At 44.7% G+C, this 25285-nt stretch overlaps 1 protein-coding gene across 2 annotated transcripts in view; it reads right to left on the bottom strand.

The window, feature by feature from the left end:
* CLTC (clathrin heavy chain) overlaps positions 1 to 25285 on the bottom strand; it is a 723592-nt gene that overhangs the window by 409099 nt on the left and 289208 nt on the right. For both annotated transcript variants that reach the window (XM_069226425.1, XM_069226426.1), the window contains exon 13: positions 19858 to 20038. In XM_069226425.1, the coding sequence (XP_069082526.1) occupies positions 19858 to 20038 (181 nt within the window). The remainder of the gene's footprint in view (positions 1 to 19857; positions 20039 to 25285) is intronic.

Raw genomic sequence — 25285 nt, 5'->3', positions numbered from 1 at the left:
AGACACTTAGTGCAAACACAAGGAGCAGAAGTAACTCCGAATGGAAGCACCGTGAACTGATCATGTTTTCCTTGTATTACGAACCGATATTTGTAGTGAGCTGGGTGAATTCGGAAGTAAGCATCTTCTATGTCTTGTGCAAACAAACTCACCTTACAGTAACAGAGGGAGCACATCCTGTAGGGTTACCATATGAACGTGTTGTGAAAGGATGTATTGATATAGAAGTCTCATATCTAGACAAGGCCAAAGCGCTGCCTTTTCTGGGGATGAGGAAGTATAGGTAGTAGACTCCTGTCCCTTGTTGTTGAAGAGGGACAGGCTCTATAGCTCCTTTGTGAAGTAGAGCATGTACTTCCTGTTTTTAACAGATCTTGATGTTTTATGGAAAGTTTGTGTTTTCTTGGTGGTTTGTTTGGAGGTGTTTGTATGAGCACCAGGCAATAACCAGTTTGGGTAATGCCCAACAACCATTGATCTGTTATGTTTTTCCAAGCTGGGAGAAGCTATTGTAGACATCCAGACAGGTGTTCATTGGTCTGGAGAAATAGAAAGTGAGTCACTGTTTGAATGGGGACTTTTCCTTTTGAATAGTTTCCTCTATATGAGCCTCTGTAAAAACCTCTTGAAGGGGAGGTTTGATATTGTTGCCTATAAGAAAAGGTAGAGACATCTGTTGAAGTTGTTTTACAGCCATGCTAATATGAAGGGTGCTGAAAGGAGCCACAGGTATTTGAAATTTGCAGTGCTCCCACTGATTTGGCAATTTCATTGTCTTTCTTCATTTTCTCTATGGTTTGGTCCACATGCTGTTGGTCAAAAGGGGTGTTTAAGATTGTCTGTTTCACTTCTGACTTAAAGCAGGATATGCGTAGCCAGGCATGCCTGCGTAATAAAACACTTGTATTCATGCTCCTGGCTGCTGTATTTGCTGCATCAAGGACACATTTAATAGAATTGTTGAAGATTAATTTACCCTTCGCAACATTTTGCTGCCCTTTTCTTTATACACTTCGGGGGAGATGTTGTAATAATTCCTCCATTTGACCCCAATGGACTCTGTTGTATCTCACCTTTAACACTTAAGTATTTGCTATGCACCAGTGGTTAGTTGCCTGAGCTGCTACTCTTTTACCTGACGCATCAATTAGTCTGGTCTCTGTCTGGAGGAGGGGCATCTGATGTTTGTGAATTAGCCCTCCTGCAGGCATTAAATACTACTATTGAGCCTGAAGGAAGCTGGCCCTTAATATACTGAGGATCTGAGGGTGCAGCCTTAATATATATATATTTTTTTCTACACAAGGAGTAATAATACGTGCCCTTACTGGATCTGGAACACTCTCTGTAGTGCCCCACGAGAAGCTTTCTCCTCAGCATGTCTGGTCATCCCTTTTAGCAAGCAACCTCTGGCATTCTCTGGTAGTGGAATTTAGTGTTCCAAATAGTAAGTCCTCTTCTTATTGGGTCTTTGTATAATGGGGCCTGGTGGCAACCAGCTGCCCTGGCTATTAGTTCCTGAAATGAGTTTGCATCATCTGGTGTGGACAGAGGTCTGGCTCATTATACTTGGTGGGGGGTTGGGGGGAGGTATTGGCATAGGTGTAGTAAGCTGGGTTCTGGTTGTAGTACTCCCCCACACACTTTTTTGCCTGGTGTCAGCATGTCTTGGACTGTAGTTCATTGGAATCCTGCTAACCAGGACCCCAGTGCCAGTGCCCTCTCCCCTAAATTTGGTTGTTTGATAACTTTTCACACACACATTTGGAATACTGGTGCACCTATCTAATTCCCTGGTATATGGTACTTAGGTATCCAGGGCATTGGTACAGCAGGGGTTCCCCATCGGCTGCAGCATGTATTGTGCCACCCATGGGGGCCCATGCAAACTGTCTGCAGGTCTGCCATTGCAGCGTGTGTGAAATGGTGCATACACCCTTTCAGCAGAAATATAAGGTTTGCATAATATCCTGGTCACTGCACTTCACACACAGTCACCCCTCTGGTAGGCCCTTCAGCCCAATGATAGGGTGCATGTCCCCAAGTGTGAGGTTACCCCTGCATGAGCAGGGTGTCCCTGCAGACCCCAGGCCCATTTCCTGGACCCTGTAAGTGTGGGGAAGCCATCTTAAGGTATGTAGTGGACACTGGTCAACACGAGTGGTCCAACTTCAGAATGACTTCTCCAAACCTAGGTATGTTTGGTATCAAATATGTTGGAATCAGGCAACTACACAGATTCCAGGGCTAGTTGCATAATACCATGCACTTTGGGGGTTCCTTAGAGGATCCCTCAGTTCCGCCTTACGGCTACTGACCCCAGGCACTGTTCTGCCCTCTGCTGGCGAGCCTGGCTCAGGTCAGTGACAGAACAAAGGATTTCCTGCAAGAGGGAGGTGTGACCACCTCCCCCTGTGTATTAGATGTCTAAGGACTGGGGGTGGGGTGGCCTCTGAGCACAACTAGACTGCTTTGAAGGGCACAATTGATGTCCTCTTTGCATAGTCTGGTTTGCACCAGTTCAGGAACATTTGGTTCTTGCTCTAGTGCGAAACTGCACAAAGGACAGGGGAGTGACTAGAGCACAGAACTCTGCCAGGTGGTCATTTGATTCTGCCAGCTTCAAAATAAGATGTGCAGAGGCCCCCTGGGAGCATCTGACTGGTTAGGCCAGGTAGACTATGTCCCTAATCCCCTCTGATAGTTGAGCTTCTTCAGAAAGTGACCAACCCCCTTTTTTTTGGGTTACTTAAGGGCTCCCCCGAGGGTGGGTCCTCAGATACGTCGAGCAAGACTCTACAAGGAACTCTCTGTAAGACATCTGCTTCTGGCCTCTGGAACTGCTGCTGTTTCTCCGTATCCTGCAAGAACTCTGCAACATCCAAGGCTGTGCATCCTCCAGGGTCACAAGGACTCGGTTTGCACCTGGAAGCACTACGGAATCTCACTTGGAGTGAAGGAGTCACTCCCCTGCATCTGCAGTCACCCCCAAGACAACGTCAACCGGCTGGTGGAGTCTACTGTCCCACGGACATCGAAGGGCTCTGCTTTACAGGTAGTGAGTATGTGGCTTCCTCTGGGTCCTTCTTGTGTTCTGACCAACTTGGGAAACTGTGGGCCCCTGCTCCTGCCACTGGACTGGCACCCCTGTGCACCGCAACTGTCACACTTGCTAAGGCCTGTTGACTCTTCCACCAGGTGTTCTTCAGGCGCCACGAAGCCCCGGCCTCCAGCACTCTGCAACTCGAAGACCAGCTCCTGTCCGTAAACTCCTCCTTGTGACTCCCTGTGTCCATCACCTGTGGGTCACTCCACGGGGCTCCAACGACTTCTGCTGGCCTTCCTGCATGCTGAAGCCCAGCCCTGCTTCCCCTTTAAGGGTAGAGTCTCCTGGACCTTGCTGGTCTCCAAAACTCTGCAAATACCTTTTCAGCTCCTGACTACACTTGCCACTGCTTGTTGGTGGCCTCACTGGTCACAGATCCTCCTGCAATATGGCAACTATCAAGACAAATCTGGTAGGCAACTCCTGGGCTCTTCTGCAGCTCCTGGACCCTGCAGCTGTACTTCTTCCTCCACCGACCTGCAGGAACTTCACCTCTATGAGGGTGGGCATTGCCACCTGCATCACCTGGGCACTTCCAACAGTGCTGGACTCTGTCCCCTTCCTTTATAGGTCCTCCACGTTTGGAATCTGTCCCTGGGTACCACCGGCGTAGCCCAAGGGTCACAACAGCAGGGGGACAATTTAAGGCTTTCATTGACTTCAGTGAGAGTTCCTTTTCCCCTCTGCATCCGGGTCCTTGGTGTATGTACTCCTGTCTTCTGGGTATATTGGGGTGGGGGCACTCTCCAACTTTCCTCTTGGGTCCACTGGGAAGGGTCCTGAATCACACGAACTCTAACCACTACCCCCTGTGTTAGTCTACGGGACAACTGGGTGGGTATCTCCCTTGCACCTAGTCGCTGGAGACACTTATCATACTTACCTCTGGTGTTTTCATCTAGCCCCAGCCAACTACCACACTTACCTTGGTTGGGTTTACAATTTTGCATTCCACTTTCTTAATATATGCCCCTCCCTCCCCCCCCAATAGGGCCCTGTATATTTTGTGTTATTTCTGCTGGTTATATTGTGTATATATTGTGTGTAGATAACTCCAAAGGGAGATATACCAATGCTAGGCTAGTAGTAGTGCAGCAATAAAGTAGCCTTTAATTTTGTAACACTTGTGTGCTTTGTTTTGTGAGTGAGTTACTGTCTCACTACTGTGGTATTGCAAATGCTTTACATTGCTCCTGGATAAGCTTCAGCTGCTTGCCTTAGCTACCCCTAGAGAACTTTTGCTACTATTCACTATCACCAACAGTTGACTGGACTCGGTATAGGGTGCCACACCATAGGTATACACCATAAACTGAGCCAGCTTCATACAATAGGTATCCCATGGATCTATGGTGGTTTGATGTATAGTGTCACCCACTCCTTGATCCCTTGTAGAAGACTGTGGAGGGGGGGGCATTGTGGTATAGCCTCACCTATATCACTAAATGTGTGATGTGTTGAAGTAGGTGGTGGTGACAGAGGTAGAGGTGGTGAAAGCAGAGCAGGCAAAGATGAATGTATAGGACTGGTTGCAATGTCCTTTTTCTTTTTCGGAGGGGTTGGTATTTTAATAGTCTCTTCAAAAGCTGGTGTTTGGATGGAGTAGGCGCCAACAGCACTGCTTTTGCCAGAATAGATCTGAAATAGAAGAAAATTCAACCTTCTACGGTACATAATCTTTTAGCCATAGTTTCAAATATTGGTTCCGGTGCAGAGATGCTGTGTTCAGTGCAGAGGTGATTGGGACCAAGGTGGTCGAAGCCAAAGTAGGGGCAGTGGAGGCGCTCTGAGCCGATGAGGAAGATGTTTGGATCACCACCTAGACTGGTCAACTGGGAACAGTGGCTTCGGCTTGGCTTTGTGCCAAGCCTGAGAGTTGGGCATCCTGAGCAGCCAGTCGGTGCCTACCATGGCCCAAAGGCAGTGGTGGCCCGGGAGCCGAAATTTCAGTCAAAATCTTTTTGTGGGTTGGACAGGGGCATCAGTACTTACTGCTCATTGTCCCGAAGGAAGATCTTGAGTCTGCACACTGAGTTGCAGCTCAGAATCAGACCAAGTATAGACCGGAATAGAAAATGTATTTTTGTCTTCCGAGGCTGCAAGCTGTTCTTCCTACTGTTTGGTGCCATGGAAACCAAAGATTTTGGTGGTCTCTTCAAGGTTCTTACGCTGCATCGCTTTGATGTGCTCTGCGATCCTGCAACGTCTTCTTCGATCAGAACGATCAATAGGCTTCGCAGTTCTTGTCGTGGTTAGGAGACTGGCACAAGTTACAAACATGGTGGAGATCGGTATGAATATACTTTGTGTGGCACCTAGGACAAAATCAAAATGGAGTCTGTTCCAATAGCAGCTCATAGCAGTTGGAGACTGATGAGAAAAGAAGACCTGGATGGGCGAGGCTCAAAGGACGTGAGTGAAGCACATTGAATCGACGAGTGACTTATTTTCGAAAGACAAGATAGGGAGGGAACGCGATCGAGAACAAAATAGAAAGGGATTGAGGTGTAAATGACTGAATTGGACCCAAAAAAGCCAGTTTCGATCCGGAGCATCAAAGAAAACGTCAGAACCCAATAGAGGAAAGAAAACAATCTAATAATGGAGTTGGTGCCCATGCGCATTACCACAGAGAGGAGGAGTCACTTTACCTTGTGACTCAAGAGACTTCGAAGAAAAACAACTTGCATGCATCCAGAACCAACACCAGATGACAGGAGTATGCACAGCATGTTATGTACAGCAACACATGCCATCAAACAGATATTTCCACTGCACCAGTTACTTCATTGCTTCAAACTGGTCATTAACTTGGGGAGTACTGCAACATTATCTACACAGGAGCTCCTAGCAAAAGAATTGCAAATTAACAGAGGCTAGAAAGCTAGACTCTGCTTTTCCCTCAGAAAATCTGAGTTCACCATCCTTGGTTTCAAAGCCAACTTCCACGGCTCAGAAAACAATTAAAAATTCTCGCCATGATGGGGAGGAATATTGTACTGCCAGGAGAAAAATACACTGATTTGAACTCTGTGGTCCAGCAACCAGGGATGTGGAATTCCTATTGCCAGAGACATATTGTTTTGGGCAAAGGGGCAACAAGTTTTCATGTTTATTTTGTCCTTGGGACAAGTAGGCCCAACCCCCTGCAGCACAAACCCTTTGGCTGCCAGATTACAGTGAAGAAAACGGTCTACAGTTGAGGTAATATGAGTGTCTATATGTTAACGCTGTTCGAACTTGTATTTGTGGTTCATTAATGAGAAGCCTTCATTATTAGGATGAGTGTAAATCAACGTTTTAAGGTCACACTACACTATTAACAGTGGTTCCAGTAAAAGAAAAAACTGAAAAGTAGACACACGTTTTGAAACGTTTAACAATATGAGGCTAAGTATAATGCTCCCAGAATGCTCTCTGATTAGATGCAAATGTCTGCAGAAGCTTGTAAGCAAGAGTGTTGATTCTTTGCTTTTGAAATAGAAATGTTGAGGAAAAAATGAAAGTAGGGGGGAAAAAAAAGTTTCACTACTATGAAATTTTAGGTGCTGTTTCTTTGAAGCATCATTTAGTGAAATGTATTGATGCATGCTAGTATTTCCAAAAACTATTCCTATTGGAAAATCAGTGTAGCTATTTTCAACAAGGTTATGGGAAGCATGAAAAACAAGCACAGGCAAAGCCAATGGCACTGACATTTTTTTGCGAGCCTTTTGGTTTCGTCAATGAATGTCTTGTTTTGACATGGTTTTTTTGTACCACTTTATTGTTGTGGGAGCTGCCAGGCCCTCACAATTGTAACAAACACTGGCAAAAAGAAAAAAGTTTTGGTCTCAAGAAGCACACATTGCCATCAGTGGTGTAACAAAGGCCCTGCAGCCCCCATCAGGGGGGTTGGGGGGCCTCAGCACAGCACCTGTCTTGAGTGAGTCTGGAGCGGGTGGCTCCATGTTCTTTGAAGGGGAGGCCCCCTCCAGTTTTGTTATACCACTGATTGCCACAGTAGTTCCTGGCACTGAACAAAACTACTTTGTGTGCCAATATGCACCTTGTAGAAGAGCCGAATGCGGTCACTCACAATAAAGCCAGCCGATAAATAGAGAGAGAAATAGAAATTGAATAAAAACAAAATGTCTTTGTTAACGCCAGACCTAATTAGGGACCCAATTCTTAAAGAAGGTCACAAAAATGCACCCATTGCATGTGTCTTTGAATTAGTGGCGTTCATGACTTCACAAGAAATTTCCAACCTCTCTCAGTATGGGAACAGATTAGAAAGGAGCTGGTGAAAATCCTTAAATCGTGCAAGTTAGGTCTGCAGACTCAAAGGCATTCTAGCCCTGGAACTATTGCTTGCTTCTTCCTCCAGCCCCAGTATGTAGATCTGTGGGAAGGATGAAAAATAAGGAAATTGCTATAGTAGGAATTGAAATTGCAAGTATTCAAGCCCTACTATACTAGTAGCCCTGGAAGAAGCTATTATAACCAAAGAAGCTATTATCCGAGCTCTTACATGATGATTGCTGCCATAATTTTTCGCTGCGCCAAATGGCACCAAAGGCCCAAGTATGTTTTCTTTTTTATAGGACAAGTAGATTTCAGAAGCAAACCTGTCTCATGGACAAGTAGATATCTTAATAAATTCCACAACCCTGAGCAATACAAACCTGACTACTTTAACCATATTAAAGCACAAATCACAAGGAGGTATGCCCATACAGGTGCTAGGGAACAGCCCTGGAATGGACTACTCGCAGATTTAAGGTCCCTACCCAATCTGTTCACTTTCATTCAACAAAGAAAATCCTCTACATACAAGTCCTTTCCCTTCCTGTAAGACCCCATAACAACTACTTCCTCTTTTTAAAACTGAGGGTCCCTCTGAATTCTGTTTGTTCGCAGCAGATTCCTGGATTAGAATACTCTCAAAAGCTCCCTAAACAACTTTAGCAGTGTTGTCAAATGTCCGAACAATCTGTTCTATGCCTGGGAATGTAGTTAAAGCCTTGGCAGGAATGGTTTATGAATGACCATCTCTTAAATTAGATTGGAACAGATCTACGTAGCTGGCAAAAGCTGTATATTTCATGGATGGGCAGGGCCACAGCTCTGAAAGTGAAGTTTATTGTCTTCGACTGTCAGAGCCATCTCTATAAGGATAGAAAAAAAGTACAAATAGAAATGTTAAAGTTCACATTGCTGGGTTAATCTGTGGCCATCAAGGTGCTTTGGGATGTTCTTTAGCTGCAAAAACAACAAAGAATAACATAAGGCAAATCACTACCAGACTGAGCACTAGGAGACCTCACCGCCTTTTCTTCACCCTTGACATTTCAGCATTCCAATCACAAACTTTCACCAAGCAGAGGAGAAGTTTACTGTGAAAGCCAGAAGGTATACCGCAAAATCATAGAGGACATGTTTAAGGTAGATGCCATCACCAAATGTAAAATAGATTGAGGGTCTAGAGGAAGACCAATTTGATACTGCTCAAGATGAACACTGGCTTGCACAACCAAGTCTGATAAATGCAGCTACTAGCGTCTCGACCCCATTTTAAATAATGAACATGACATTCACAGGCATGGAGAATTTAGGCTTAAATTTGTGTGTTTTATGGTATGTAAATGCCAAGAAAAAGAAAAGGGAGGGAGAGGTCCAGTGTGCAAGGAATTCTGGGAAAGAATAACTCACTTGGGCCCCTGAGGTAACAACTATCTGGAGACCCCACTCCTCTCTGCTATTCAAAAAGGTCTGAGGATTGTAGTTTTCCTCAAGTGCCAAACATGGTTCTAGAAAAGGTTAATCACAGAACATTTAACGTTCCAATCAGTGTGTTGGGTGATTGCCTCAGTACAATTTCTGCCAAGCAACAGCAGAATTTCTACCCAAATTCTTAATTGACGTTTTTTAAATTGCTGCTGTTGTGTGGGTTGTCTCAAAATAGCAGCATCCTGGAAATGTAGAAGGGGTGGACAATAGCCCAGATGTTGGACCAGCTTCCACAGCTAGCATTGTTGCACAGAAGGATTTAGGGGAGGATGAGGACGTTTGTTCCTGCTCTCATTTTTGGTTATTTACAGAAGGAGACACCAGGACCCCCGCTTCTTAACATTAATTTTTTTTTTTTTTTTTTTTTTTTTTTTATTTCTCCATCTGCAACTCATATGACCTTGTTATCCAGCAGTATAGTGTGGAGGAAGAAAAGCCTGTGGCAAAAAAGCACAATCTGAGCACACACACGGACAAAAAAAAAAAAAAACACTTTGACATGCCACATTTGTATATGTGTGACATGGTTATGGCATTTATTTCCTTCTCCCCCATTAAATATGACCACCCAGGCATGGGGATTCATGTTTTTATCAGAATAAGGTGGCAATGCAGAATGTTAGGACATTTGCAGTTTCAAAAATATTCTATTTTCTAGTGGTTTATTAGGGCTTAAGACTCAAGTTCAAAGTTTATTAATAAATCAGTAACATATAAAGTGAACACATAATTTGAACCCAAGCTGATTATCAGACTGTAAAGTCCCCACACTCATAATCAACAAGTTGCTACCTTCTGTAGAGACTATATCTAGCTGCAGATTCCTCCCCTTAGAACTTCTCCAGGTGTCAGACTGGATCCAGAAGATTTTTTGAGAGCAGTAACCTGTGCACCAGTAGGTGCCGTCGTTCAGCTCCAAGTACGTCTGTAATCTGTGCCGTGATGTCCACGACACCTACATAGGCGCCAGCCAGGCACATTGCTGTCAGTTTCTTTTCACAACTTCCCACACTAGAAGCATGTAGCCATGAAGAACACACACCTCTGGTGTGGAAAACTAGGGCCCTGAAAGAGAATATCCCTGTCACTACAAATCCATTCTACAGCCTTATCTTACTCCTGCTATTCTAGAGGGGTGCTGCTACTGGTCAAGAAAGGAGTCCCCTGCACATTAAACCACTCTGAAGCTGATGATCAGGGTACATATGTTATTGTCCAGGGTACACTGGGTGGGACACCAATCACAGTCGTAATCACAAAGACCCAATACAGATGAGTTCTACACTCCGATATGGGGCTGATTACACACACTCCAATCATCCGCTACGCTATGGGGCAGGGATTTCAACATTTATTTAGACCCACCACTGGACCGGTCTGCCTCAGTAGACTGTCAGAGTAAGAATGTGACCCAGGCTATTCATAAAGGCATGACCAACTATGGATCCATGGACATCTGGAGACTCCACCATCCAAGAAATTGGGAGGGCATCTTTCTCTCCACAGTACATAAAACATGGTCCAGAATGGACTACTGGCTAGCTACGAGTGAGGGTAACTGATGTAAACCACCTGCCAAAGACCCCCATGTGATCATTCCCCAGTATTACTAGACACACACAATGGTGACTAAAAGCTGCAGAACTTTTGAACCCAGTGTTTAAAGATGGGGTCCACATAGCGATTACACAGTACGTTGAGGAAAACAAGGGCTCAGAAGAAGGGGTGGGGCTATTGTGGGAAGCATTTAAAGTGACTATTTGTGGAGTATGTATTGGTTTTAAAGCAGGAATCTTCTATCCCAATCCAGGTTACGAGCAATCGAGGCCACGCTACAGCACCTGGAACGGAAATATGAGTCACAGCCCACCACTGTCACGCTTGCAGCCATTAGGGAACAGATTACATATGTCAATGAAACAACTATGCAAGAGGTACGATACTTATCTCAACAGTGGGTTTCTAGAACATATGGGGAGGGGACAGTCCAGGCTGTAGTCTGGTGACAAAAAAAAACAAAAAAGAAGGGAATCATGGGCCCAGCACCATGTAGTGAGCATAGTATCACAAGAGGGGATAAAATGTCCATCATACACCATTCTTAAATATTTTGTGGATGTCTACACACATTTGTACAATGTCCAAGTGTAAGACAGCAACATACCTTGGTGACGTAGTGCAGACAGGGTTCTCACCAGGGCAGAGAGAATTCCTATTGCAACCTATCACCATAGACAATATCAAGGAGGCTATAAGGAAATTACCCAATGGGAAGGCCACTGGCACAGATGGCCTCCAGAGTGAATTTTATAAGGAATACATAACTATTTTAGCCCCACATCTGCATTTCATGTACATCGAGGCTTATGGAAAACAGACCCTACCAGTTTCCCCATTAGAGGCATTGATAATAGCACTGTTGACGGCTGACAAACCACCAGACAGCTGTCAATCTTACCACCCATTATCCCTCATCAATGAAGACTCCAAGATACTGGCAAAAATCTTAGTGGCACAACTGCAACCCACTTCTCGATCTGCTGATACTGCTGGATCAAGGGGCCCGATCCACAACTCGCAATTTGTGCACACTCTGATACTACCCCAAGTGAACACCTCAATACAAGCTGTGGCAGTCCTATTGTCCACTGCAAAAGCATCTGATTCCGTACAATGAGCATACATGTTCATGGTTCTTTGCCGCATGGGCATACCGCAGACCTTTTTACATTGGGTCAGATTATAAGCCAGCCCGGTAGCATGAGTGTGCATAAACCGTTACTTCAGATCAACTTAAAATACACAGGGGGACACAGCAAGGCTGTCCCCTATCCTCACTGCTATTTGGGCTGGCATTAGAGCCCTTGGCATTCTTAACAAGGTAAAAACCTAAGGAAGCAGTATTGCATTTTTGTCAGCGCCCTCTGGCCATATTCCTTTACGCAGACAATATGGTGCAGTACGTTTGTGAACCTGCTGAACAATTGTTCCCACTAATTCGTGAATATGTCAACTGCAAATGGTATTCTGGACTCAGTATTAACTGGACTAAATCCACTATTATATCCCTAATGCCCAATACAAAGCCCTTCACACTGGACTACCCTTTGGAATGCGAGGAAGAGTCTGTCAAATATCAAGCAATATGGGTACATGGAGATCCTGAAGTAGTTGTCCGGCAAAATTATGGCATGGCGATCACCAAATTAGAGGCCCAGGTCACCCACTGGACGCAACTACCCCTGCCTCTCGCTGACAGGATAGCTTCACACCTCCCCCCTGCAGGACCTGTAACCTGGCAGTGAGCCTCAAAGGCTCAGGCCTCTTGTTACAGTGCCCCAGGGCACTCCAGCTAGTGGAGATTCCCGCCCCCCCAGACAAAGCCCCACTTTTGGCAGCAAGTCCAGCGGGAAAATTAGGAAAATCAGGGAGTAGTGACCACTTCATCTGGGACCTCCCATAAGGGGTCCAGAGCTGAGATGGCCCCCACGCACCACTTGCAAAATCATCCATCTAGGTTGGGAGGACAGGGACAAATAGGGTTAGTTTTGTGTCCCCCTCCCCAAACCATCTAGTGTTGGGCTCGGAGTGTTACAAGTAGTTTTTCTTCGAAAAAGTCTTTGAGTTACAAGACCGAGGGACTCCTCCCCTTTCGGCTCCATTGCGCATGGGCGTCGACTCCATCTTAGATTGTTTTCCCCGCAGAGGCAGGAGTTGTGTATATAGTAATAGTGCCCATGCAATGGAGTAAGTATGTATGTACATAATGTGACTAAAAGTGATATATTTACAGATTTACAAATGTACAAGTTTAATTTTTTGTCAACTTCGAACGGCTACAGACTCCCGGGAAGGTGGGAGGGCGCATGTGAATCTGCAGCGTCTCATGCCACAAACAGATGTACACTGGGTAAGTGACATTTTCCGTTCGATGGCATGTGTAGCTGCAGATACACATGCTGTGCATAGACTAGTAAGCAGTTACCTCCCCAAAAGCGTTGGTTTAGCCTGTAGGGGTTGAAGTTGTTTGAAATAATGTTCTTAATACTGCTTGTCCTACTGTGGCTTGTTGTGTTAACACATCCACGCAGTAATGCTTGGTAAATGTATGAGGCGTAGACCATGTGGCTGCCTTACATATTTCAGTCATTGGAATTTTTCCTAGAAAAGCCATTGTGGCACCTTTCATTCTAGTGGAGTGTGCCCATGGTATAATAGGCAGTTCTCTTTTTGCTTTTATATAACAGGTTTGAATACATTTAACTATCCATCTGGCAATGCCTTGTTTGGATATTGCATTCCCTGTATGAGGTTTTTGGAAAGCAACAAACAATTGTTTTGTTTTGCGAATTTGTTTGGTTCTATCAATGTAGTACATTAATGCCCTTTTGAGGTCTAATGTATGTAATGCTCTCTCAGCTACAGAATCTGGTTCTGGAAAGAACACTGGGAGTTCTACTGTTTGATTTAAGTGGAACGGTGAAATGACTTTAGGTAAGAACTTTGGATTTGTGCGTAGAACCACTTTATGTTTGTGTATTTGTATAAAGGGTTCTTGTGTGGTAAATGCTTGTATTTCACTTACTCTTCTGAGAGATGTGATAGCTATTAGAAAGGCTACTTTCCATGTTAAGTACTGTATCTCACATGAGTGCATGGGTTCAAATGGTGGACCCATGAGTCGTGTAAATACGATGTTAAGGTTCCACGAAGGAAACTGTTGGTGTTCTTGATGGAATAATCCTTTTCATACCTTCCATAAATGCTTTTATGACTGGGATTCTGAATAATGAAGTTGAGTGCGTAATTTGCAGATAAGCTGAAATTGCAGTCAGATGTATTCAAATGGATGAAAAAGCTAATTTGGACTTTTGTAAGCGTAGTAGGTAGCTTACGATGTTTTTTGCAGATGCGTGTAATGGTTTAATTTGATTATTATGGCAGTAATAAACAAATCTTTTCCACTTATTTGCGTAGCAATTTCTTGTGGTTGGTTTTCTAGCTTGTTTTATGACCTTCATACATTCTTGTGTAAGGTCTAGGTGTCCGGATTCTAAGATTTCAGGAGCCAAATTGCTAGATTGAGCGATGCTGGATTCGGGTGTCTGATCTGTTGTTTGTGTTGAGTTAACAGATCTGGTATGTTTGGCAGTTTGATATGAGGCACTACTGACAGGTCTAGTAGTGTTGTGTACCAAGGTTGTCATGCCCAAGTTGGTGCTATTAGTATGATTGAGTTTGTTTTGACTCAATTTGTTTACTAGATACGGAAGGAGTGGGAGAGGGGGGAAAAGCGTAAGCAAATATCCATGACCAACTCATCCATAACCCATTGCCTTGAGAGTGAGCTTGTGGGTACCTGGATGCGAAGTTTTGGCATTTTGCGTTGTCTTTTGTTGCAAATAGGTCTATTTGCAGTGTTCCCCATCTTTGGAAGTACGTTTTTAGTATTTGGGGATGAATTTCCCATTCGTGGATCTGTTGGTGATCCCAAGAGAGATTGTCGGCTAACTGATTTTGAATCCCTGGTATGAACTGCGCTTTTAGGCAAATGTGGTTGTGAATCGCCCAATGCCATATCTTTTGAGCTAAGAGACAATTGTGTTGAGTGTGTCCCTCCTTGTTTGTTCAGATAATACATTATTGTCATGTTGTCTGTTTTGACAAGAATGTGTTTGTGGGTTATTAGTGGTTGAAATGCTTTCAATGCTAGAAATACTGCTAGTAGTTCTAAGTGGTTTATATGAAGCTGTCTCTGCGGAGTGTCCCATTGTCCTTGGATGCTGTGTTGGTTGAGGTGTGCTCCCCACCCTACCATTGAAGCATCCGTTGTGATCACATATTGAGGCACTGGGTATTGGAAAGGCCGCCCTTTGTTCAAATTTATAGTATTCCACCATTGAAGCGAGGTGTATGTTTGGCGGTCTATCAACACTAGATCTTGAAGTTGACCCTGTGCTTGTGACCAGTGTGACGCTAGGCACTGTTGTAAGGGCCGCATGTGTAATCTTGCGTTTGGGACAATGGCTATGCATGAGGACATCATGCCTAGTAGCTTCATTACTAATTTTACCTGGAACCTTTGGTTTGGATGCATGGCCTGTATTACATTTTGGAATGCTTGTACCCTTTGTGGACTTGGAGTGGCAATCCCTTTTTTTGTGTTGATTGTTGCTCCTAAGTACTGTTGTATTTGACACGGCTGTAGGTGTGATTTGTTGTAGTTGAGTGAGAACCCTAGCTTGTGAAGGGTTTCTATAACGTATTTTGTGTGTTGTGAACACCGTTCTAGCGTATTGGTTTTGATTAACCAATCGTCTAGATACAGGAAGACATGTATTTGCTGTCTTCTGATATGGGCTGCCACTACGGCAAGGCATTTTGTAAAAACTCTTGGCGCTGTTGTTATTCCGAATGGCAACACTTTGAACTGGTAATGTACTCCTTGGATTACAAACCTTAAGTATTTTCTGTGGGAAGGATGTATGGGTATATGGAAATACGCATCCTTGAGGTCTAATGCTGTCATGTAGTCTTGTTGTTTGAGCAATGGGATCACGTCTTGCAGTGTCACCATGTGAAAGTGATCTGATTTGATGTAAATGTTTAAGGTTCTGAGATCTAAAATGGGTCTTAGAGTTTTGTCTTTTTTGGGTATGAGAAAGTACAGGGAGTAAACACCCGTTCCTTTCTGATGAATTGGTACTAGTTTGATTGCTTCTTTTTGCAACAACGCTTGGACCTCCAGTTGTAATAGATCCATGTGTTGTTTGGACATGTTGTGTGTTTTCGGTGGGACATTTGGAGGGAATTGTAGGAATTCTATGCAATAACCATGTTGGATAATGGCTAGGACCCACGTGTCTGTTGTTATTTCCTCCCAGTTTTGGTAAAAAAATTTGAGTATCCCCCACCCACTGGTGTTGTGTTGGGGATTTGAGACAATGAGGTCACTGTTTATTTTGCGGTGTCTTGGGACTTTGGAACTTTCCTCTAGTTTTAGGGAACTGTCCTCCTCAGTATTGTCCCCGAAAACTACCCCTCTGATACTGGCTCTGGTATGTGGGCCTTGTTTGTGAGGTTGAGGGTTCTGTGCTCTGTCCTCAAAACCCCCCTCTAAACTGTGTTTTTCGAAATGTGCCTCTGCTCTGTGGGGAGTAGAGTGCGCCCATGGCCTTGGCCGTATCTCTGTCCTTTTTAAGTTTCTCGATAGCAGTGTCCACTTCCGGCCCACACAACTGCTGTCCGTTAAAGGGCATATTCAGCACCGCCTGTTGAATTTCTGGCTTGAATCCTGAGGTGCGTAGCCATGTGTGTCTCCATATGGTGACCGCTGTATTTACAGTTCTTGCAGCTGTGTCTGCTGCATCCATTGCCGACTGTATCTGGTTATTAGAGATACTCTGGCCTTCTTACATTACTTGTTGCGCACGCTTCTGGAACTCTTTGGGTAAATGCTCTATGAAGTGTTGCATTTCGTCCCAATGAGCTCTATCGTATCTTGATAGCAAGGCCTGTGAATTGGCAATGCGCCATTGGTTGGCTGCTTTTGCTGCAACCCGTTTCCCCGCTGCGTCGAACTTGCGACTTTCCTTATCGGGTGGTGGTGCATCTCCCGATGTGTGTGAGTTCGCCCTTTTGCAAGCTGCACCTACTACCACGGAGTCCGGTGTTAATTGCTGTGTGATGTACACAGGGTCTGTTGGTGGTGATTTGTACTTTTTTCACACCCTTGGAGTGATGGCCCTGCCTTTCACAGGCTCTTGAAATACTTGTTTGGAGTGTTTCAACATTCCCGGCAACATAGGGAGACTCTGGTACTGACTATGTGTGGACGACAGAGTATTAAACAAAAAGTCATCTTCAATCGGTTCTGCATGCAGGGTGACATTGTGAAATGCGGCTGCTCTGGACACCACCTGTGTGTAAGCAGTACTGTCCTCAGGTGGTGATGGCCTCGCTGGGTAGCAGTCGGGACTGTTACCTGATACAGACGCATCATAAAGATCCCATGCGTCAGAATCATCTTGGCTCATCCCTGTATGCGTTGGGGACTGCATCATTGGTGGAGTGGCCATTGGTGATGGCTGTGGTGAGCGATGTGGTGATGGTGGCGGAGTTACTTGTCTTGCCACCTTTGCTTGTGGCTGCTTGTCTTTCTCTTGGAAAGACAGTTTCCTTTTCATTCGGATTGGAGGGAGAGTTATTTTCCCTGTCTCTTTTTGAATGTGGAGCCTTCTTTGTGTGTAATCTGGCTCACCAGCTTCTAGCTCCTGCCCAAATTTGTGTCCTTGCAATTGTGAGGACAGTCCTTGCTCCTCAGTGTAGGAACTTGGTTTTGGCTCCGAAGCCGGATGTTTTTCGGTATCGAAACTTTTTCAATTATCTTTTTCGGTTCGAAGACACTTTTTTGGCTTTCGGTGTTCCGATATCTCGGTGCCGATCTTTTTTGGTGCTGGTTTCTCGATGTCGAGATTGCTCTGACCCGGTGTCTCGGTGTCGAGCCTGTTCTGTGCCGGTATCTCAACCGGAGTCGGATGACTTCGACACCTGCGTGCCCTTTTTTGGTGCCGATGGTCGGTCACCTACTTTTCGGGTTAAGCCATGGCCTGCTGGCGGTGGCGTCCCCTGGGCTTTAATGTATTTTCCGTGAGTTTTGGCCATGGGTGTTTTACTCACGGTTTTCGGCGCCTGTTCGGTCTCGTCCGAGTCCGCGATGGAGAAGGTTTCTTCTTCCTCCACGTCTTGGTGTCCTGTCGGCGCCGACGCCATTTGAAGTCTTCTTGCTCTCCGGTCTCTTAGCGTTTTCCTCGACCGAAACGCTCGACAGGCCTCGCAGGTATCTTCTTTGTGTTCGGGAGACAAACACAAATTACAGACCAGATGCTGATCTGTGTAAGGATACTTGTAGTGGCATTCGGGGCAGAAGCGGAATGGGGTCCGTTCCATTAGCCTTGAAGACGCACGTGGTCGGGCCGACCAGGCCCCGCCGGGGAATCGAAACCCCGAAGGGCCACCAGAGCGCTTCCAAATTCGGTGTCGATCTGCATTAACTAACCCGATATCGAACGCAAACAATACCGTTGAATTTTCCGAGATTTAACTAACTTTCCGAACCGAAACACAGAGCGAAGAGGAACACGTCCGAACCCGATAGCGGAAAGAAAACAATCTAAGATGGAGTCGACGCCCATGCGCAATGGAGCCGAAAGGGGAGGAGTCCCTCAGTCTCGTGATTAGAAAAGACTTCTTTGAAGAAAAACAACTTGTAACACTCCGAGCCCAACACTAGATGGCGGGATGTGCACAGCATGTGTATCTGCACCTACACATGCCATCGAACACTTATGTACAGTATCTGATTCTGTGGCGTACAGGTCTCAGCCCATTGCTGCCAGCATTTCTGAAAGTCAATGAAGGGGGAGCCATACCACAGAACACAGGGGATGTATATGTGGATGGCAGGATGGTTGGTTATGCAGATGTTCGTAAAAGATGGGGTGTGCGAGGTGGCGGCTTCCTGGCATATGAGGCCTGGCGGCAGCTACCCACATTTCATGGGAAGGATTTCATCAGGAACCAGAGACATGTTAAACCAAATTCTACCTAATATAGGGGACAAGGATAAATTGTTAATGCGGTTATACACACTGCTGTGGCCAGCCATAGCTACCTGTTAGTAAATACTGTAGTCCCAATGGGAGGACGATTTGGAGGTGGAGCTGATGGAATGGGAGTGGCTGCCCATGCTGAGCACACATAATGCATGCTTGAAATTGATCCACTAAAAGTGTCTGCATAGGGACTATGTCATGCCGCAGTGGCTTCATAGAGGGGATCACACCAAACATAAGCATTGCCCTAAGTGCAAGATAGCAGTGGGAATATATATACAAATGTGGTAAACATGCCCTGGGGTGGATGTTTTTTGGAAGGAGGTGATCAGTACACTGACGGAAATGACTGAGCTGACAATTCAACTGAAAATCCAGTTGTGCTTGATGGGTTTGGCAATCCGAGCTCGACACAAGATGTATGGAAACAAAATAGAGCTAGGCCTGTCTGTGGCCAAAAAATGTGTAGCCTTGAGATGGATGACAAACAGGTTACCCACTCCATTCAGAATCAATGGTTAAGGGAATTTGCAAAAAGGGCACGGGCTGAGTGCGGGGTCGACCACAGATTGGTGTACTATTGAACAGGGGTGGGGGGTGAGTTGGTGGAGATACGCTTTCATAGGGAAATGGAGAAACTCTGAGAGACACAGCCAGAGGAACTGGTGGAAACCTAATTGAAGTGGGGGGGGGGAGAGGGATTACAGAAATGTAGGGGAGCACAGTGAACATATGTTGTATATATGAGCTGCTTATATTGTCCAGTGGCTAATTTAAAATGCAAAATTAACTGCAACATATGTAAATGTAAAACTTTGCACTTTTATAGCGCACTACTCACCCGTTAGGGTCTCAAGGCGCTGTACGCATGCCGCTGTGGAACCCCTCCTGGCTTTTCCCTGTGAGGCGCCCACTCCTGGACAGCCCCAGGGTGAAGCCAGGCATCCAAGCGCTGTGAGGGCCGTTGTGGAGATTAAGCAAGCTATTGCCCAGAGTTACAGAGTGGGACCCATTAATTAGATTAGGCACCGCGGCGAGAATTATTGGTCCAAGGAATTGAGCGCAAGACCCACCAAGGTGGGAACTGAACCCTGGTCCCGGGCCAAATCTCTGCATCAGGGTCTGCCGCTCTAACCATTGTGCCACACTTCTCCACTGCTATCACATGCTCCTTGTTGGCGGGTGTGGAAGCTTAAATTAACCTGTAAATTATGTTATTTTTTTAAAACAAAAGAAATATTTTAAAAATATATAATTGGGAACACTCAATTCTGCAGAAACTCCTTCCTCTAGTTACGAGTCACATTACAGACAGAAGACCAAAGACATAGCATAGACATGATTACACAAACGAAAAACCTTTACCTTCAAAACTCTTGAAAGACTCAAACAGCTCGATCAGTGACTGAGTGGAGAGTTGCTCATGGTATTTTGAAGCCACCTGGACACAGATTTGAAGGTTCTGGCGAATATTTGCAGAAAGCATAGCTCGCAAACACTCCAGAGAGTCCTCAACAGACAGTGAACCAAAATAATTCACTAACCACTGAAAAAAAAAAAACATTACTATTTGTAAGCATATATTAGAGCAAGGGCAATAATTATAGTCACAAAGCAGAATTTGTCTTGCATTCCCGTCCCTTCAACTACGCATGGCAAGTCCTTATTGTACCAAACTAGAGCCCACCACTTCTTCAAGCTCAAGAATGAATGGATATTTACTTGAGAGGCATTTTCTTGTGCTGAAAATGTAAGCTTTTACTTACTTTTTTCCCAAAAAATACCTTAATAACTACTCAAGTTTGTCCTCACTACTGCAATATAATTTGGTTTCAGAAACTTAAGTGTTCTAAAGCTTTTTCATTTCAGATTGTAATTAAATTTTTTTCAAATGTTTGAGGTTTCCTCCAATATATGTTCTTCCTTTCTCACTTCACCCAGGAGCAGCTTTATAGAGGTTGCAGAAGATTTTTGATAAGGAACATCAACAGAACGTAAGAAGAAAAATGTTCCTTACCCAGTAAGCATCTGTTTCATTAAGTGCTGTAGAGTCACATGCTCTGCATACTCCTGCCATTTAGTGTTGGGTCTGAAAGTGTGCAAGTTTTTTTTTCTTCAAAAAGTCTTTAAAGTCACGTAGTACAGGGATTCCTCCTCTTGCTGGTAATGCGCATGGGTGATCACTCCCTCCATCGTTCAATTGTTTTTCTGGGGGGGGGGGGGGGGAGAGGAGACGGACGAATGAATTGTAGAATAAGTGTAAATAAAGAGATATCCATGCAAATAAAAATGTAAATTAAGAACAAAATTAACTGCAACTGCCAAAGGGGTCTAGGCAGAGGCGCATGTGAATCTGCAGTACAACATGCCACAAACAGATGCTTACTGGGTAACATTTTCCGTTTGATGGCATGTGTGGCTGTAGCTACACATGCTGTGCAGTGCCCTCTAAAAGCAGTGGGTGGCTAACCTGTGGGTGTTGTAGTTTGGAGAAGTGTATATAGCACTGCCTGACCTAGACTGGCTTATTAGTGTGAAATGTTTGGTGAATGTGTGGGGTGTAGACCATGTAGCTCCTTTAAATGTCAAAAAGGGGACTATTTCCTAAAAAGACCATGGTTGCTCCCCTTTTTACGAGCGGAGTGTGCTCTGGGATGACCAAGTAAAGGTCTTTTGGCTTTAGCACAGCAAGTTAGGATACATTTTACTATCCATATGGTTCTGTCTGATTTGGATACAGGGTTGACTTTGTGGGGTGGTGAAAAGGCAACCAAAAGTTGTTTAGTCTTTCTATAAATTTTAGTTCTATCAATGTAGAACCCAAGCACTCTTAACATCTAGAGTATGAAGAGCTCTCTCTGCAACAGAGTCAGGTTGTGAGGGGAAATAATGGCAATTCAATAGATTGGTTGAGATGGAAATGAGATACAACATTAGGTAGGATTTTAGGATTGGTATGAAGAACAACCTTATCTCTGGGTATTTGAAAGAGAGTTCCAGGCTTTAACCTTAAATAAGCTAACATATCCAAGTGAAGTGATGATGAATAAGAATGCCACTTTCCACGTTAAAAACTGAAGAGGGCCTGAGTGTAGATGATCAAATGGGGGACCCGTAAGTTTTGTACACACTACATTAAGATTCCACAAAGGCACAGGAGGGAGGAGTCCTTGGTGGAATCACTAATTTAATCCCTTCCACGAAGGCTTTGATGACCAGAATTTTGAAAACAGAAAGGTGCTGCCCATTTTGTAGGTAAGCAGGTATTGCAGCAAGATGCAACCGTATTGAAGCGCACGTTAAGTTTGACTTTTGTAAGTGAAGTAGGTAGGAGACCATATCTTTCACTGTGACTTTGAAAGGGACAATTTGGTTTGAATGGTAGTAGCAAACAAAATGTTACCATTTTGCAGCATAACGTCCTTTGGAGGTGGGTTTGAGTGCCTACTTAAGCATGACCATACATCCACACAAGTTAAGCTAGCCTAACTCTATGACCTCAGAAGCCAAACTGCTAGGTTTAGTTCCTTGTTATTTGGGTTCCTGATCCGTACATGGTTCTGAGTATGACAGGAAGCTTCTCATGAGGAACTACTCAGTTCAAGGAGGGTGCTGAACCAGGGCTGTTGGGCCCATGTAAGAGTAACTAGTATTAGTCTGAGGGATGTTAACCTAAGTTTCCAAACCAGAAACAGAAGGAGAGGGAGATGCAAAAAAGTGTAGGCAAATATAGCCAGTTCACCCATACAGCATTGGATAGGGGGTGTGCAAACCTGGAGGCAAAGATTTGGGCCTTTTGCATTATCCGCTGTTGCGAACAGATCCATGTCTGGAAATTTTCACTTTTAGAAGTAGGGGAGAAGGACTTGTGGGTGGAGTTCAGACTTAATGCCCCATTGCTGAGAAGGTCAGTAAAACTGTTGTGTGTTCCTGGAAGATATTACGCCAACAGATGAATGTTTTGACGTACAGCCCAATGGCAGATTGTCTGCAATAGGCGAAACAACTGGAGAATGCGTCCCCCCATGCCCTTCCCCACTCCCCTGCCACTCCCACCCCCCACCCGTCCCCATGACACCCCCGTACCTGCCAGTCCACCAACCCCCCCTTAACATTGCCACCCCACCCCTCCCTAACAACCACAAGCCTGTAATAGAGACCACTGTTGAGCTAGACATTCCTGCAGTGGACATGTGTAGACATGCATTGAGTACTATGGCAAGGCACAAAGCCATCATACTCAGCAGTCTCATGATCATTTTGACTGCGACTTGTTGATTGGCTTGGACACAGGATATTTGCGTTTGAGAATTCTGTATTCTTGCTGCACTGGGATTGTCTAATCCCAGCTGTGTGTGTTTCAAATAGCCCCTAGATACGGTTGAGTCTGCAGAGGCTGAAGGTGAGATTTTTGGAAACTGATGGTGAAGCCTAGTCGATGTAGTAAGGATGGCAGTTAGGGTGTTATGGAGACATGGTGGGAGAATGGTTTGATGAGTCAGTCCTCTAGATGTGGTAAAACATGAATGTTCTGTCTGCACAGATGTGCTGCTACTACCGCTAGGCACTCTGAATAGGTGAGGTGCAGTAGTGAACCCAAATGGAAGGACCTTGAACTGGTAATGGTTGCCTGCCAGCACAAATCTGAGGTATCTGCGATGTGCTGGGTGTATGGGAATGTGCATATAGGCACCCTTTAAGTCCAGTGCGGAGAGAAAACGCCTTGTTGAAGTGACCATACGGAAATGCCCTGACAGGATGTAGTGATTTAATGGTCGTAGATCTAAGATTGGGTGTAAAGACCCATCCTTTTTGAGGCAGTATACAGAGCATACTCTTGGCCCTTCATGTGTAAGGACGGGTTCTGTTGCTCCTTTTAGTAAGAGCTTGAAATTCCTGTTTGAGCAGGGTTAGATATTCCATGGAAAGGCTGAGTGCGAGATGGAATGTTTGGAGATGTAGAAATGAGCTCCAGACAGTAACCATGTGGGATAATATCCAACAATCACTGGTACAATGATATGTTTTGCCAGATAGGAAGGAACTGTTGTAACCGTCCCTCAACAGGTGTGGATTGATAAGGAGAAGAGAGTCACTGCTTTATGGCAGGTGATGTGCCATATGGCAAAGCACCTTTGCCCCTTGGATGTTTTTTTAGGTGGCAGGACAGGGACATTGGTTCTCATAGTATGCTGACCTGGCTGGAGATCCTGCATTTCGAGGCCCATCTCAGAGTCTGAACTCTCAATGGAAAAGGCTTTTTCAGTCGCAGAGACTTCATGGAGATCTTCCTCCTCTTGGTTGACATCCTGTTCTTGGAAGTTATCAGGTGTGTCTTTGACCTCTTGTCTCTGCATTTTCCTGCAACGTGCTCTTTGGTCCTGTAGTTTTTTTTTTTTTTTAAAAGACTGAAATGATTGCCAGGCCTTGCAGTCCTCCTCCCTGTGGTCCGGTGGCAAGCAGATTGCAGACCTGATGATGGCCAGTCCACAGGTATTTTGCGTGGCACCCTGAGCAGAATCAGAAAGGAGTCTGTTTCATCAGCAGGGCCTTATCTAATTTGAAAGAATAGTAATGTTCGGCCTGAAGGGTGTGACCCAAAGGCCCTCTGTTTGAGCACGTCAATCCGACGGGTGATGTTTTCTTGGTCTAGAAGCACGGAAGACGGGGAAAAAAACACGTCTGATAACACTGGCAAAGGTGAGCAAATCCCAAACGACAAGAGTTCCAAATACAATCTCAATCCTGGGCTCGGTAATACACAACCAAGGACAGACAGCAGAAGAAAACAATCCTACAATGGAGTGGGATGCCCATGCGCATTACCAGCAAGAGGAAGAGTCACTCATTACACCTTGTGGCTCCAAAGACTTTTCGAAGAAAAATAAATTGCACACTTTTAGATGGCTGAAGTATGCAGAGCATGTGCATCTACAGACACATATGCCATCAAACATATATTTATTCTGTAAAGAGTGCACCACCAACCCAGTTCAATTTACTTGTTCTTTTACTTAGACTGCATTCTTATAATGCATGTAAACCAGCAGAAATAGAGGGTTTAATTAATCAAGCGCCTTTCTGAGACCCTGACAGGGCAGTGGAGCCGACATCTGGAGAACTTGCCAGGGCTTGGCATCTCTACAGAAACCCAAGAGACCTCTATATGGTTCTCTATTTTTAGTTTGTCAAATTACTTATGTCTCAGAATTGGGTGGGTGTTTGTCACCAAACCCATGGTCCTGATTCTTTTAATACCATGAAGAGGTCCAGTTTGGTTCTTCTGCGACATAAGTGAATTTGTGTGTGTGAATAGAGAGTCTTTCGTCAGAATAGCAAGGATCACAGCTAGGGCAGATGTCGCAAGACTGATACAAATGGAGTATCTTCTTTCCTTGAAGTGGTAGAAAGGATGTTTATGCAACCCAGGCAATATTTCAAAACGACCCTACTTTAGAGAAGAGCACTGGGACTGTGCAAAACATAATTTACAGGTTTTTCTTCAATTAAGGCCATAAAATGTCAGATACAAGCACTCTGATGGGGATATACATCAACAGCTTATCTCTGACCAGAGTAAAGCATGATTCACAAAAGTGCTCGCTCTGAAAGTGTAGATCATTTAAGTATGAAAATAATAACTACTGACCATCAGTAAAAAGTTTTCATCCTCGCAGAATGGACCCGTGGCAAACAAAAATATAGGTTATCTTTTTTCCAACACTTTCAGGCTTCTACAAATCTAAATGTGCTGTGGAAAATTGAATAAACATTTCACCATCACATGCCTTGC

Source organism: Pleurodeles waltl, chromosome 3_1 (assembly GCF_031143425.1).
Source record: "Pleurodeles waltl isolate 20211129_DDA chromosome 3_1, aPleWal1.hap1.20221129, whole genome shotgun sequence".
Classification (NCBI taxonomy): domain Eukaryota; kingdom Metazoa; phylum Chordata; class Amphibia; order Caudata; family Salamandridae; genus Pleurodeles; species Pleurodeles waltl.
Note: the sequence above shows the minus strand (reverse complement) of the source record. Positions and strands in the feature narration are given on the sequence as shown.